The sequence below is a fragment of the Pelodiscus sinensis genome, chromosome 28 (assembly GCF_052426305.1).
Source record: "Pelodiscus sinensis isolate ZL-2025 chromosome 28, ASM5242630v1, whole genome shotgun sequence".
Classification (NCBI taxonomy): domain Eukaryota; kingdom Metazoa; phylum Chordata; order Testudines; family Trionychidae; genus Pelodiscus; species Pelodiscus sinensis.
In genome coordinates, this window is record NC_143079.1 from 14,265,691 (window position 1) to 14,281,384 (window position 15,694).

At 46.7% G+C, this 15,694-nt stretch overlaps 2 protein-coding genes across 3 annotated transcripts in view; one reads left to right on the top strand and one right to left on the bottom strand.

Annotated features, from left to right (window-relative positions):
• Positions 1-13,552, top strand: BOLA3 (bolA family member 3). Of its 2 annotated transcripts, none has more exons than XM_075910917.2 (4): positions 1-229; positions 1,537-1,657; positions 6,158-6,246; positions 7,419-13,552. In XM_075910917.2, the coding sequence occupies exons 1-4, from the start codon at positions 98-100 to the stop codon at positions 7,482-7,484; spliced, it is 408 nt and encodes a 135-aa protein (XP_075767032.2). In that variant the 5' UTR covers positions 1-97; the 3' UTR covers positions 7,485-13,552. The 2 variants fall into 2 exon arrangements, with proteins under 2 accessions (XP_075767032.2, XP_075767033.2); XM_075910918.2 differs by lacking the exon at positions 1-229 and adding an exon at positions 1,157-1,309.
• The window catches only part of MOB1A (MOB kinase activator 1A), a 21,706-nt gene continuing 16,238 nt past the window's right edge, over positions 10,227-15,694 (bottom strand). Inside the window, exon 6 of the mRNA XM_075910916.2 lies at positions 10,227-14,969. Within this exon, the coding sequence (XP_075767031.1) occupies positions 14,892-14,969 (78 nt within the window). The 3' untranslated portion in view covers positions 10,227-14,891. The remainder of the gene's footprint in view (positions 14,970-15,694) is intronic.

Genomic DNA, 15,694 nt, shown 5'->3' on the forward strand with positions numbered 1-15,694 from the left:
GAAGGATGGGGGACTTACAGCCCGCAGGCTTCCCTTGATCTGGCCTGCGATGGTCGGGGCACCCCCAGCAGCAGGGAGCCAGGGCTAAAGCCCCTAAATGGCCAGCTCTGCCTGGCAGGAGAAAAGCAGTTCTGCACACTGCCGTTCCCCCTCTCCACCCCCAGGAAAGGGCAGCACAAGGAAGCTCTGCCCCTGTCCCACCACTCCTGCCAAACAGGAACTATGCCAGGTAAGCTCCCCAGTCCCCTACCCCCTCCTAACCTCTCCCACATCCCCCCTCCCTCCCACACCTTGCACCCCCACCCTACTTGCAAACCAACACTTTCCCAACTCTATCTCCCACCCAGGCCCCCACCCCCACCCTGCTCCTGCTCCCTCCTGCCCAGCCACCCCCACCCTGCTCCCTGGCATCTCTCTCCCGCACACTGAACCCCTCATTCTTGACCCCACTCCAGGGCTTAGGGCCCCCACCAAATCTACTAGCCCCAGGCTCCCAGAAAAGTTAATCTGGTCCTGGATTGTTTTTTCTGCTTCTCAGTTGGGGCCACAACAGTGAGGGGTTTTGTCCTGCGCACTTTGGGGGCCAGGTCAGTGAGGGGCAAGGGGCGGGATTTGGGTTTTTTGCTTCTCACCTGAGTGTGGCTCCCCACTGAGTTCTTTGTAGCCCTGCGCTAGGAGGAGCCTGCGCGCCTCCCGCATCTCGTTGCAAACAAGGGGGGGGGGGGTTCAGGCTTCCCCAGGGCCTGCTGCTGGGCCCACGGGCATTTTCCGTCGCCCTCAAATGTATGAGGCCGAGCCCTGGTCATGCCAGCTCCCGGGTCCGCTTCCTCCTGCCTTGTCCTGGGGGGGAGAGAGGCAGGCCTGGGGGGGGGGGGCAGTCCCCATGGAGGGGGGGGGGGGGGGGAGCAGGGGCAGGCCCGTGGGGGGGGCAGCCCCATGGAGGGGGAGGGGGGCAGCAGCCCCATGGAGGGGGAGGGGCAGGCCCATGGAGGGGGGGGGCAGGGGGGGGGGGAGCCCCAGGGAGGGGGGAGGGGCCCCGTGGGGGGGGCAGCCCCATGGAGGGGGAGGAGGGGGGGGGGGGGGCAGGCCTGTGCGGGGGGGGGGGGCAGCCCCATGGAGGGGGGAGGGGCAGGCCCGTGGGGGGGGGGCAGTCCCTGTGGGGGGGGGAGGCCGCCGGGCCGGCAGGGGGCGCCGGGCCGCGCAGGCTCCGGGCTCTCGGCCTCTCCCCGGGGCCGGGCAGCGGGACGGTCCCGCCTCACAGACCATGGCCGCCGCCATCAGCGCCGGCATCCTGGGCCGCGGCCACAGGGTGAGAGGAGGCGGGGCCCCGGGACTGGGGAAAAGGGGGGCGGGTCCAGCGCCGGGCGGGTCCCGGGTTGGGGGTTCCGGGGGGGCGGGTCCTGGTCTGGGTCCGGCTCTGGGGTCCGGCGCTGGGGAAGGACCCCCCCCCCCCCCCCCCGCGCTTTGAGCCTGTCCGGTGCCGGGCAGCCGTTGGCCCCGCCCCCTCGTGTAACCGCCTCTCTCCCCTCCCGCCAGATGCTGCTGCGCGGCGCGCGCCGGCCCCTCTCCTCGGCGAGCGGCGGCGAAGCCCGCGTGACGCGGGTGCTGCGGGAGAAGTTCCCCCGGGCCTCGGCCATCCGCGTGGTGGACATCTCGGGTAGGCGGCGGGCCCGGGCGCGGCGGGCGGTGTCCTGGGAATGGCTCACGGACGGCCACGACCCCCCCCCCGCAGTGTCTCTCACCTTTGTTTTAATATAAACCCCCCCTTGAAAAAATGCGACGCCCCCCCCGCAGCCACCGTTTCCAGACCCGCAAAACAGCGTTTCTCGCGCTGCCCCGCGTTCGTGTCGCCGCCGGGCGCGATGCACCGGGCTGGAAAAGGTACAAAAGTGGCAACGCGCGTGGAACTGAGCGCGAAATGCAGCTTTCCCCACATCTGTGGGGTTCCCCCCCCCCCCCGGTCCCCGAAGGCAGCGGTCCCCAACCCGGGGCGGGGCCACCCATACACCGCGTGCCCAGTGCCGGGGCGCCATGCGCCGCACTCCCAGGGCTGGCACCAATCCAGTGGCGGGGACGCCCGTGCGCCTGGGTCCGGCACAGCCCATGCGCTGCACACCCGGGGGCAGAGCCACCCATGCGCTGCACTCCCAGGGCTGGCACCAGTCCTGTGCCACGTGCCCAGAGGCGGGGAAGCGCAAACGCCGTGTGCCTGGGTCCGGCACAGCCCATGTGCTGCATACCCGGGGGCAGAGCCACCCACGTGCTGCGCGCCCGGGGGCAGGGCCAGCCCCGATCACTCGGCGGGCGCACAGAAATGGCCTGGCGGGCGCCATGGCGGGACCACTGCTAAGGGTACTCGTACCACTGGTTGAGACACGCCGCTCTCAGAAGTCCCCTAAGGGTTTTGTAGCATAGGCCTGGCTTGCACTGGCTTCTAAGCATGACTGGCTTTGCCGGGCTAGGGGATATCTGTCACTGGCTTTCTAGAGCAGACCTGCTCAGCATTGATCCCCCACTAGCAACCCAGGTAACACATTGGGGTTGTTATTTCTGAGCAGTTGATAAATATGGAGACTAAGTTCTTGCCCTCAGGAACTTAAATACCACGGAAGAATGGTCCTGTGTAGAGCACAGGACTGCAGGACAGTTCTTAACTCTGTCAGACCCATACTGTGTCATGGAGCAAGTCATGTCGTTTCTGTCTAGGGCAATGTCTGTGCAGCTCCTGGGAGCTGTGATTCCCAGCCTGAGTAGAGAGACTAACTCCAGCTCTGCTTCAGCTAGCACGGTAAAAATACCAGTGTGGCTGTTGTGGCTTGGGCAGCTGAGCCGCCCAAGCTCAGCCCCAAGTGGTCAGGTAGGGTTGACCTTTGGTGGCTAGTAAGGAAGTGAATGGTTAACTAGTTAACTGGTTATGGTTAACCGGCGTTTAACCAGTTAACTGATTAAATGGGATTTTACATTCCTATTGGCTTGCCTGAACCACCACCCAGGGCTGACTGGACGAAGAGACTGGAGCAAACAGTAGTGGGGATGCGGAGGTTGGATAAGGATACTGGCACTGAAAGACAGTGGGGATCTAGAGCATGGGGGGGGGGGGGCGACTGGAAGGGAGGGATGTGGGGGAACAGACCAATCAGCCAAAGAGCTGAGAGGGAATTGAGATTGGTGGGGACAAGGGTGGAGGGATTGGTCATAGGATGAGGTGAGTCTGTGGCTTGCTGGGAAAGGAGACAGGACTGAAATGAGAAGTCTGACGAGTGGAGACTGGGTGGTGAGGGGACTGAGACTAAGATTGGGGGGTGGGGAAGAGAAAGAGACTGGTTCTGGGACATGGACACGTTGGAGGGGAAGGGGCAGAAGCTTGGGAAGATATGGGCTAACTCAGTTCAGTGAACCCACCCTACTGTTAAACTGTCCCATCCTCAAGTGCTGCTCTATGTAGAACAGGGGTGGGCAAAAGGGCCTCCACGGGGTGGATCTGGCCCGCGGCGGCCCTGCCACTCCCCCAGGCTAATTAGAGCCTGGGGGCGGGAGAGCGTGTGAAGCCTCCTCCCGTCCTGCCAGGAGCATGTGGCGCTTTGAGCACGTGGCTTGCAGGGCATGGGCAGAGCGGAGGAGGTTTCACGTGCTCCCTAGGTTCTATTTGGCCTAGGAGCAGGGGAGTACGGAAGTCTCCTCCCATGCCAGGGGAGTACGGAAGTCTCCTCCCATGCCAGGGGCATAGGCACCTAGGAGGAATGTCGGGGAGGAGGGAAGGGAAGGCAGGCACTCCCTTGTCCCCAGACCAATCATAGTCTGGAGGTGCGGAACCTGGAAGTATCTTAACCCTGACCCTTCTGCTTGATGCCCCACCCCTTCCTGTGCGGCCCTGGCCACTTCTAAAATTTCTGAAGTGGCCTCTGGAAAAAAATTATTGACTACCCCTGATGTAGAAGATGACAACCTACTATTGCTGTCAGTTATTCTATTAGCTCCACTGACAGAGGTCTGTGTGGTGGAGCTAAAAGTTCTAACCCTGCTGATAAACCATATGATTGTCACTATGATGGAATTTGTGTGGGTTTTTTTTCAATTTGCTTTTCAAAAACTTGTTTGTGTGTGTGTATATGTCTCTGTCTATGCCAGAGTTAAGGTTGCCTGTGAAACCTTAATTCAGCTCCCTTGTGTGCTTGCATTATGACCACGCACTATTTTTCCCCCAGGACACCTCTCTCATTTAGTGCACAAGCTGGACATGCCCTGGGAATGAATCAGGGTTACATGGCAAAGGAAGCTATTGTCTGTAGGACCCCTACCTCAAATAATGCCGAAGTTGGAAGGTGTCTAGGGAATGAGGTAGGGGATTGCAGGAAGAAAAGGAGAGCTCATCGGTGAGGTAGTTGAATGCTGCCCTGGAACGTTGGATTCCATCTTTGCTTCTGCCACAGGGTTTCTGTAGGATGCTAATCCAGTCACCTGAACTTTTCAGTGTTGGTGCTTGGTGCCTGCCCTACATGGGACCCTGTGGTCCAATTTTCAGAAGTAAAGTAATTCCTCATTTAACATGTGCCTGCTTAGCACGTTTTCATGATAGCATGAATTTTTTTTTTTTAGGGAATGTTTTTTGAATTACACGACCATCCCCAGAATACCATGATTTCCCCAGCTGGCCCGTTGCCAGCGGCTGTGCGGGGCTTCCAAAGTGCGTGCAAAGTGTTGGAGGGTTCGTCGCTCGCTGTGCCATTTCCCGCTGACTCCCCCCCCCCCCCCCTCGCCGGATGCAGTGCAGGTCCCGGCAGACCCGTCACAGGGGCATACTCCCAACCCAATCCCCCTCCCCTCTTCTCCCCTTCCCTTCTCCAGAGCCAAACACCTCCCCTCCCTGCTGTAACCCAGTCACCTTTCTCCCCCAACCTTATGTCCCATTCCAACAGACACCACCGCTTGAAACGTAACCCCCACCTTTTCCATTATTTTCAATGGGAAAATTGACCCCGCATAACACGTTTTCACTTAACACGGTCATTTTCTGAAACACATCTAGCAAAAGCGTCCGTGGCCAATCTAGACGCGCTTTTCCGCAAAAAAGCCCCGATCACCATTTTCGTGATCGGGGCTTTTTTGCGCAAAACAAATCTCAGCTGTCTACACTGGCCCTTTTGCGCAAAAGTGACTTTTGCCTGAACGGGAGCAGCATAGTATTTCCACAAAACGCACTGATTTCTTACAGTAGGAAGTCAGTGCTTTTGCGGAAATTCAAGCGGCCAGTGTAGACAGCTGGCAAGTTTTTCCGGAAAAGCGGCTGATTTTCCGGAAAAACTGGCCAGTCTAGACACAGCCCAAGAGAAAACTAATAATCTTATCAGAACAGGTTTGAATAGTGTATAATAAATAAGGCCTATCTATGGCCATGCACTGAATTACAAAGATTTAAAAAAAATTAAATAGCCTACTCTAAGCACTGAGTGGTCGATCTAAGCCAGTATTCTGCCTTCAATGTCAGAGGAAAGTGCAAGAAACCCTGCAGTAAGCAGACATGGAATGATGTGCACAAGGCAAGTTTCTTTCGAGCCCCCATTAAAGGGTGACATGCCCTGAAACATAAAAGTTTATATCCCATTCAAAACTCTTGGTTTATTTATTAACTTCTCAAAATCCTTATTGAAATTCTGGATACTCTTATACATCGCCTTATCAGAATTTAAAAAGGATGGGGTGAGTTTTTAGCCTCCATGATATCCTGTGGCCCAGTTTGACAGCCTAAGTGTGCATCATGTGACTGTATAAATAAAAATGAAAGTGATCAGCCTGACTTAATTGGTAAGCTTAAATTCTTCTCACAATTTATGCTAATTTTTTTTTTTGTAAGAAAGACTTCAGAGCTTTCAAACATGCAGCATGTGTTAGTAATTTGGACAAAGAAATATGTAAATGCTTTTCCTGTCAATAACCCTTAAACTATAATCAATCTATATACTGCATACAATTGACGTGACCAAGACGCTAATATAATCAGTATCAGATAGGTAGCCGTGTTAGTCTGAATCTGCAAAAGCGGCAAGGAGTCCTGTGGTACCTTATACACTAACTGAAGTGTTGGAGCATAAGCTTTTGTGGGCAAAGACCCACTTTGTCAGATGCATGTCAATATAATCAGTGTGACTGTGTTTTAAAGGAGGCTGTGGAGCAATGTATGAAATTCATATAGAATCTGAAGAGTTTAAAGAAAAGAGAACTGTCCAGCAACATCAGATGGTTAATCAGGTAAGTGGTGGTATGGGATCTGAAAGGGCAATCATATTCCTTTGTTATAACCATTGGTGTATTCATTCCACCTTCTGGAGTGTGGGAACTTTCCTGCAAACACTGATTACATGCTGATGGGATGAAGGAATTATTTCAAGTATGTCCACGACAGTTTGCTATTTATTACCTGACCAAAACCACTGTCAAAGGTGTTTTCCTAGATGCAGCTAACAGTTTCAGAGCTTGGTACAACATGATGTGGAGACTCCACAATCCAGTTAATTTCATTGTGAGTAGAGGGAATTTAGGAGCTCAAGGATTAGGCCCTTAATGCTAACCTTCCCACACCGATTTCTGAGGGTTATTCTATGTTGATATAATAGGCCGAAAAGCTGCAGGAGACAAAGATCATCTGACTCATCCCTTTACTACTACAAGGTTCTTCTCTATATGGTTGTCTCCAGTCTTGTTCAAAATGATCCAAGTGATGTGACTTCCAGTACCTGGGATGGGAAGGGTATTTCACACAATTCCATATCAGGAACAATTTCCCTTTCTTAAGTTGCTCCCAGTTTTATTGCCTTGTACCTCCCAAATTATTATGCTTTGCAAGGGGAGTTTGATACACTTCTGTAGTCTCCCTGCATGGTTTATCAGAGATAAATAAATTCCAACAAGCCTGTTCACACCCTAGCAAAACTAACAGTTGGCTAGTGGGAAAGTAAGAAGTTTGAGCAAGGGAGGGTTGTGCACCTTAAAAATATCACCTCCCCTGATTTGACCCAGTACAAAACTTGTCTCCAAGCCTGAACTGGTTATTAGTCATTATAAAACCCAGTTATGTGATCAGACTCTGTACATAGGATTGTTCTTTGTCCTGAAAAGCTCACAACTGAAGGTAAGGTGCTGAATATATTGAATTTAAAAGAAACTAGTGTAGATTCATGTACTATGTGCAGAAAGCGTTGAACTGAGATAATCTTAGATTTGGATTTCACAGCCAGGAGTGGGGCCAGTAGCTGGGACTCTGGGGTCAGGCCTGGCAGCTGGGATCAGAAGTGGAGCTCTTCCTCCCCCCCCCCCCCCCATGGTAGATTGAGCCATCTGCATCCACCATAGACTTCTGTTTTGCTCAGTTCAGTTGCTTCCGTGTAGTTTTGTTAAAAAACTTGTTAAATTTCTTATTTTAGGCACTAAGTGAAGAAATTAAAGCAATGCATGGACTACGGATATTCACATCTGTTCCAAAGAACTGAAGAAGTTCCAGCCCTATGATTCAAGGAGGAACCAGGCTACATTGCTAGAAACCTTTGTGGAAGATAAGACATATGGACCTTAAATAATCAGTATTTAATGTTGTTAAAATAAGTACAGTATTTAAAGCGAGCCTATTTCATGTGTATTTAACTTGATTTATTCTTGCATAAAGTACCTGATGCCAAATCTTAGATTTTTTGATAAAGTAAGCAATTAAGTCAAATATGAAAGTGGAATTCCGGAGCTTGTGGAACATGTTGCAGAGGGAAGTACTGGCTTCCATAGTGTGTCAGCACTAACATCTAGTGGGAAAGGCCCACAGCAGTGGTGATTCTACAGGGAGCTCATGAGCCAAAAAGCAATGTATGTTTTTGCCGCCTACTTGACTGATGTTCTGTTATAGCTGGGAGGAGACTGCAGCTTATGAAGAAATCACTTGAGGCTGTGTAGAGTGCCCCATTCACTGTGCCTTCTCTCAGATGCTTGCAGGAGAATCCTGAACTGTCTGGCACAGCTACTGTATAGGAAATTAAGATAGTGTCTTAATAAATAGAAAGTTTTAAATTCTATTACTTCACTGTGATGTCTTTTAAAGGATAAGGGGGCTCCGGTTTCCTGTTGGGCAAAGCTTGGTTGCATGATTTTCTGGGTCTTATGATCACCTTTCCTCCATGACATGGGGATAGGGAAAATGCTTGATATCTTCACACTTCTGTTTGATACAGTTCTGCTATTCATGCTTTTTCATGTCAGATTTATCTTCTATATTAGGGTCAGTTTTGATAAATATAACATTGACTGGATTAGCACTAAACTGAGTGAAGTATCCCTGTCCTATTTTAAAGGGTTAGTTGGCAGGAATGGAGTATTTATATACAAGTACATATTTCTTTATCTTGCAACTCCTGGAAGTCATGCTGCTGTTTTAGTGGACATCTAGTTACTATTAATTGAGCTCTCATGCTATTTAAATATGTGCTGCCTACCAACACTAAGGTGATGCAATAGAACCTCTGGTTGCAGCTGAGTGTTGATCCATGAAACAAACATGACTAGATACAGAATGTGGCTTGGGAGTGTAGATTCTGAAATAGCATAAAATAAAATGGCTATTGTTTCAAATTATTAGCTCTTAGAAAAGCTCTTTAAATCATCAGACGCCCATTGGTTCTGTATTGGTTTCCTTTGGGAGTGGCGTATTCATGATGGTCCCATTTCTCTTTTTCCACCCCTGTAACTTTTTCAAGAGAGTGCTCCCAATAAGGCTCTTGCTGTAGTCTTTACACTGGTGACAGGCCCTGAAGTAGGCCTCTCTGTAATAGTCTTGAAACATATTCAATCAAAAACCACTTCTGGTTCAATAGTAGCAGAAGCTAAGAGAGCCTCTTCTGTAGCAGCTTAAGGCTACGTCTACACTGGCAGCTTCTTGCGCAAGAACTCTTTTGCGGAAGAGTTCTTGTGCAAAAATTCTTCTACAGTGTAGACAGTCTCTTCCGCAAGAAAGCTCTGATGGCCATTTTAACCATAGAGGCTTCTTGCACAAGACATTCATGTTGCCTGTCTACACTGGTCTCTTCTGGAAGAGCTCTTGCACAAGAGGGCTTATTCCTCATGGGGAGAGGAATAACTCTTCCGGAAGAAGCCCTGTTTTACAATGCTGTACTGTAAATTTACTTCTGGAAGAACGCTTGTGCACTGTAGACAGCCAGCAAGTTCCTGCAGAAGAACAGCTGTTTTTGCGCAAGCAGCAGCCAGTGTAGACATAGCCTAAGTTTCTAGCATGGAATAAAACAAGTTCCCCACTGTAAGTAAATATTTGCTGCTGTAAGTATTTTGCATACTTGTAGCACATTTCCTGGGAGAACAGCTTGTTACCAGTCTATGATCACCACATATGTGGGAAAGATTAAAGTGCCTAGTATCATATAGGAAGCATAGCACACAACCAGGACTAGAACTCCACTAAATCTTCTGCCTGTCCTCAATAGATGCTAGTGATGTGAATTGGTAACCATCACCCTTACTGGGTGATGCTTACCTGTAATCAGCAGCTCTACAAGCTGCTCCGATCGGATCATGCCTGTATCCATGAGATCCCATTTAATCAGTTAAATGTGATTAACCAGTTGACTGATTACATGCTATTTTACATCCCTACTAAAAGCCCAATAAGATAATTGTTTGGACTCTGTTTACAGCTAAGTTAAATCAGAGGAAAATGCCTGTAGACAGGATCCTGGTGTTCTCTTCTGAATGAGAAGCACCGGTTAAGGAGACACCACCAACTTCAGTTGGCAATTTCTGTAAACTGCAGAAATTTCCATTTGCTTGTTCCAGATTTTAAGGGAATACCTGTGGCTTTTTGAAAACCCCTTTCCCTGAAAATGATTTTTTTTGATAAAGCACATTCTGCTGTTTAAGATGTTTCTGAAAAGGTGCCTCACTTCATACTATTAGAAAGGAGATGCAACATACTACTACAAATATTGTCTGAAGTGATCCATCAGCTTTTCAAAGTGACAGACATTGAATAACCATTACACTTCACTTCCCTGAACATGTAACTGTGGAGGTAGACATTACTGTCATGGTATAAAGAAAAAAAAGTAAGGAACAATGAGCAAACTTCTATGCGAAGCCAAGAAGACTGCCAGTCATTAGTGGTTGTTTAACTGGTAAATGTCAGTAGGTTAAAATCCCTAGTGGGCCCCGTATTTTCACCTATTTAAACCAGAAACTCATTTGAATACCACATGCTTTATTTGATTGAATGAAAGTTACAAAAGTAGGTACAAAATTTTTTTTTAAAGTACAATAAACTTACTAAAAGTAACCAAAAAAGCCCCAGGTAAAAATACTATAAAATTTTCATATTAAACTCACTAACATTAATTTATGCAAACAGTTTTTTTTGCCATGGAGTAACTGTTTAGTCAAGTTGAAGGAAACAAGCAGGAAAATACAGAAGGCACAGCAGCAGTATTGATTTGTAGTTACTTAAGTTTGTCCACTAACACTGGAAGTGGCAAGAGGCCTAAATACTGTAACCAGTTTCAATTTACAGCACCACTTGCCTGCAATGCAAGTTAAGGTTGTCTGAACAAATTTTTCTGCCTACTCAAAGCAGCTGCATGAAAGAACCTTGCAACCCTAGTCCATCCTGAGGAAGCATGTGTATTGATATAAAAAACTTCAAAAGGTCATAATCTAGTACAGTATTTCTCAAACACTATCAATTCTTCCAACAGCTGGAACTGCCTATCCCTGTATTAATGTTGAATTTCCCCTGAATTCTTAAATTAACAGTACAATTCAGAAAAAAAAAATCTAGAATCTGAACAGAGAAACCCAATAGTTTTGTCAAGAGTATGCTGAAGCAGATCACTGGCTATTCAGTATTCAATGGACACTTGTGAGTTTCATGCGCTGTCCACTAAGCAATGTAATCTGCTTGAAGTGACCAGTGCTTGCCTTGGAAGAAAGCAGAGATTTGAAGAACACTGCTGTAGATCTAGGAAGAAAAACAGTTTAACTAGAAAAAGTTATTTTGCCTTAAAAACCAACAAAGCCTTACATTCTTTTCTCAATTATCAACGTTTCTCTATAGCGGAGGAAAAGGCTGCATAATTTCCTATACTGAAATCTACTCATTTTAAAGGTAGCTCAGAACAGATACATAAGCACTTTAGGTAAAACTAAATTATCTGAAAAGTTGCATTTGTGCAAGGCCAGGGGAAAAGCTTGCTCATTACAGATGCCAAGCAAAAACCACCAGTTTTATTCACAGTTCTAATGTGAGGTTTTAAATATGAGCAACTTACATTTAAAAAAAAAATCTCAAAACAGGCTAAACCTAGAACAGTGTGGTTTTAAACTAATTCCGTTTAAATTTGTACAATTTTTGACAAACACTGTAAACTTAAGTAGCTATCTATCCATCCAGTTGGATTGGTGAAGCAAAATAATTTCAAAAAGCTTTTACCAGTCTTCCCTTACAACCTGTAAAGGCCAGATCTGCAATGTGCTATCTATTCTCATTAACTCTGAATCCACCTAGTGAACTCTGAATTCAGGTGGATCTTGAATGTTTTTTGAATTTCACTGATTCTAAAACACCAGAAGACTAGGAAATTAAAAAGTGAATTTCTTCATCATGTACCATTTCAACCACTGTCATTCAGTTAGTCTGCTATATCAACATTCTTGCATTTGGACAATGCATCCGTCTTGAAAACTCATTCTGGGGTCTGAAATGTGCAGCACCAGTAGTTAGGAAAAACACTGTTCAACTTTGTAAATTGAGTCACTTTGAAATCACAGCCAAAATGTATATGAAATCATACAGTTCTACTTTGGTCCCCTATCCCATGTCACTTAATGACTACTGTACTTTTCAGAAGTTAATTATGAAATTCAGAGGAGCACTAGTTTGCTCTTAGTCAGCAGCCTACTGCTGTGCTTGGTCAATGGACGTGCAGTGTGATAGCAGATAAGCAATGGCTAAGCAAGAATACAAAGTTGTGAAAAATAACAGAGCTTTGGCACAGTTCTATTTAATGGTGTTGGCTTGTTTGTTCAGGGACTCAAAACAAAGGGTGACAAAAATCAGCTGAAAAGTGGCAAAAACAGATGCATCTTGTGTGATGCATTTTACAGAGAATTCAGTGGGTCCCTGGAGTTACAAAGTTTGAATTTCAGACACGCATAGTTGACAATAAAGTTGTCCTGTAAAGAACTACATAACATCTGAAATTCCCTAGTATTGATGTAGTTGTTTGACAGGCAGGATGATTAGAGGTATGGATAAGCAAAAGCTGTCTGGGAAGTAGTCATCTAACACTCTTCTATAAGGTACCAGTAGGGCAGAAGGAGCCAGCAAGGGCAGGAGTGGCAGCAGATCCACATTTGCAGGATTTCAACCCCATGGATCCCTACGCAGTCACATGGGATGTTCCCTCAGTGCTCTCCTGGACCAAACAGGCAGGGTGCCAGGACTGCTTGCCCATTCAGGAGCTTCACAATCCCTGAGGGGGGAGAATTACACAGCGGATTTCCTGGTGCTTTATGCACCATTCATTTTACACACCGAACTACAGTTCACAGGTAAACAGGCTTGCAAAGAGAACAAAAGTAGTGGCTCTGCAGAAAGAACAAAGGTGATGAGGCGTGGTAAGGGGGAAAAGGCCATTCCATGATGCTGAATTGACCCTTTGCACAACTACAGCTCAGCTTTTTCTGCAGTGTTGCTCCCCTCTACCAGGTAGGTTGGGTGGAAAAAGCATTGGGGACTAGACTATTAAAAAGAAAAACACTGGTTGCCCCCTACAAGGGAAATTAAAAGCCAAAGCTACCTGAAAAGAAATATCAAGGTTTCAACACAAAGATTCCACCTACTATGGCTGGAACATATCACTGGGCCCAGCTGGAACCCCTTCCTCTCTGAATCGCAAAGACTGCACACATTAAATACTAGTTTCTTACAAAACAAGTTAAGAATGTCAATCAACACCATATTACAACACAATTGCCTCCAAGCTCTAGAGACCTGTGAGCCACAGGTTTTTCTCATGGAATGAGACACACCAGAAGGAACATCAAACAAACAGGATGAAAACAACTCAGGATTAAGCCTTTAGAATGGAATGTTTTTTAAACAAAACACTATGAATGATACTCATGATGTTCCAACAAAGAAACTAGGCATCTGTAGCTCAGATTTTTCACAGTCAGTTGGTGCTGGTGCTATTGTCTTAATCTGTCAAAATACAGTAGTGACTCCATTATATAACCATGACACACACTTAAAAAAAAGAAACCTCTGCAGTTTGCACTGGGGTACAATGCAGAATGTTTCTCCTTTACGCTCTCTCTCACACATGCTTCTGTGCCAGTCAAGTTTTCATCTGGTTCTTTTAGGTGGGCTCTATGTTGCTTTATCTTACTCTCTTTTGGATCGTAACTTCATGACCATCCATTATTTAAGGCTTTGTCTAAGGCAAATAGAAAGTGCTTCTAGATAAAAACTTAAAACAAACTACTCTTTAAAAAAAAAAAAAAAAAAAGAAAAGCATTCATAATGAATACACCAGTAGTTTTTCCTTCTATTTCTGATCCAGCATTTAAAAAACAAGGTTCTGAATGCCACACAATGAAGTGAATTAAGTTACCATTTTCTTTAAAAAAACAAAAACAAAACCATGAAGACACAGAGATTTGAAATGGTGAACACAAATGAAAATCCACAGGCACATCCAACTGTCATTTAAATTTTCTTTAAAAGGAACCATGGGGCATGCACGCGCACACATATTTTAGTAATCAACTGAATGCCAGATTGTTTTTCAAAACTGCTTTGGTTTCTGACACTATATATACCAGCCTATTCCTTTTACCGGCCTAGTTCTAAGAGATAAAAATGTTGGGTATTCTAAATGTAAATTGCATACATCATAAAATTTGCAAAAATAGTTCTATTTCCCACATAGAAAACAGTGGAATATCAAAGTTCGTAACGTAATGCACTTATCAGGAGTATTAAAACAATATTTATACTGGCATATATAGAGTTGCACAATGGAACTTTGTTGAGCAACTAAACACTGGATGGAATAAGACCCAATCCAAAATACTTGCATTTACAGTTTTGCAAACAATTTCTAGCCAGACCCCGTAGCTACAGAACTCTTAGTATCCATTGTTTCGTATTAGTTAAACTGCAATAGCTACAGTTTGGAAGTGTTTGAAAAATTAAATGTTATGAAGCCAAATTTTTCTCCAAATATCCTGTATTATACATCCAAGCTCCTGAATGTGCATTTGAACCTTTTGCTCCCTCATCCATGCATATGAATTTAGGGGGTTGTGCACAAAACACTGTACAGTCAAAACTGCAAGCTGGAGTGAGGTCTCAAATAACTAAACCATCCAGTTTCTAGAGCAAAACATTCTGGAACTGCTAATGCAAACTACAGAGACGTTCTGCATAGAAAATTATGCAAAATTTCACTAATATCTAGACTGACAAAATGTAGGTCAGTTAGAAAATCATGACATTGCAGGGATGAATGCAATCATGAACTCCAACTTTGCAAGTAAAAGATCTGAGCAAGAAGCTCTTAGAATTCATAGCTACATTGCTCTGAAGACACTTGTGCTGTATTGCAGACCTTGGATTTTATATAGAATTTGACCAACTACCTCTTTGCAACCTCTTTTCAGGCCAGCTACTAAGCTGGAAGAAGGGCAGTAATTGTGCTAGCCTGGAAAGCATCTGTTTTAGATCTGCTGTGGTACCTGGTTTCTCAAGGTTTGTGCCACTAAAGACAAAGTGGCAAAGAAATAGCTGCAGCTGGAAGCAAGAAAGAGTAACCATGTTTGAAAGCAGAAAGAATTCTTCTAAGGAAGATTTATCTGTCTTTGGATCCTAGCTTTTCAATTAGTTCTTGAAGAGGAGCCAACTCACGCCTGTCAATCAAGTTGAACTCCTGCAGGGGGAGAGACAAACATAAAATAAGCTTCAATTTAGATAAAAATTGAAGTAGACAAAATAAATGACACGCAGCATCCATTTTTTAATTCAAAATTGAGGCAAAATAAAGAATTCCAGGAATTCACAACAAACAGCTTGATATAAGTGACTTCAAGATACAGTAAAACTCTGATGGTCCAGCACCATCAGGAACCCAGAAGTGCTCCGGGCAGCCGGACCATTGGAGCTGCTCTGCCCCCAGCTTCCCCGATTCAGCTGCTGCTAAAACTGACCAGTGGCTGAATCGGGGAAGCCGGGGGCAGAGCAGCTGGAGTGCTACTGGGTAGGTCCCGTAGCGCTGCACCTCGGGGCTGCGGGACCAACCCGGCAGCACCCCACCTGTCCCTGATTCAGCTACTGCTGAAACTGACCAGCAGCTGACTCCAGGAATCCGGAGGCAGAGCTGCTCTGCCCTGGCTTCCTGGAATCAGCCGCTGATCAGTATCAACAGCAGCTGACTTGGGTACACCTGGGACAGAGCAGCTGGGGTGCTGCCGGGTTGGTCCCCGCAGCGCCAAGGTGCAGGGACCAACCCGGCAGCACCCCAACTGCTCTGTCCCAGGCGTCCCGATTCAGCTGTTGTTGAAACTGACCAGCGGCTGACTCCAGGAAGCCTGAGGCAGAGCTGCTCTGCCTCGGGCTTCCTGGAGTCAGCCGCTGATCAGTATCAACAGCGGTTGA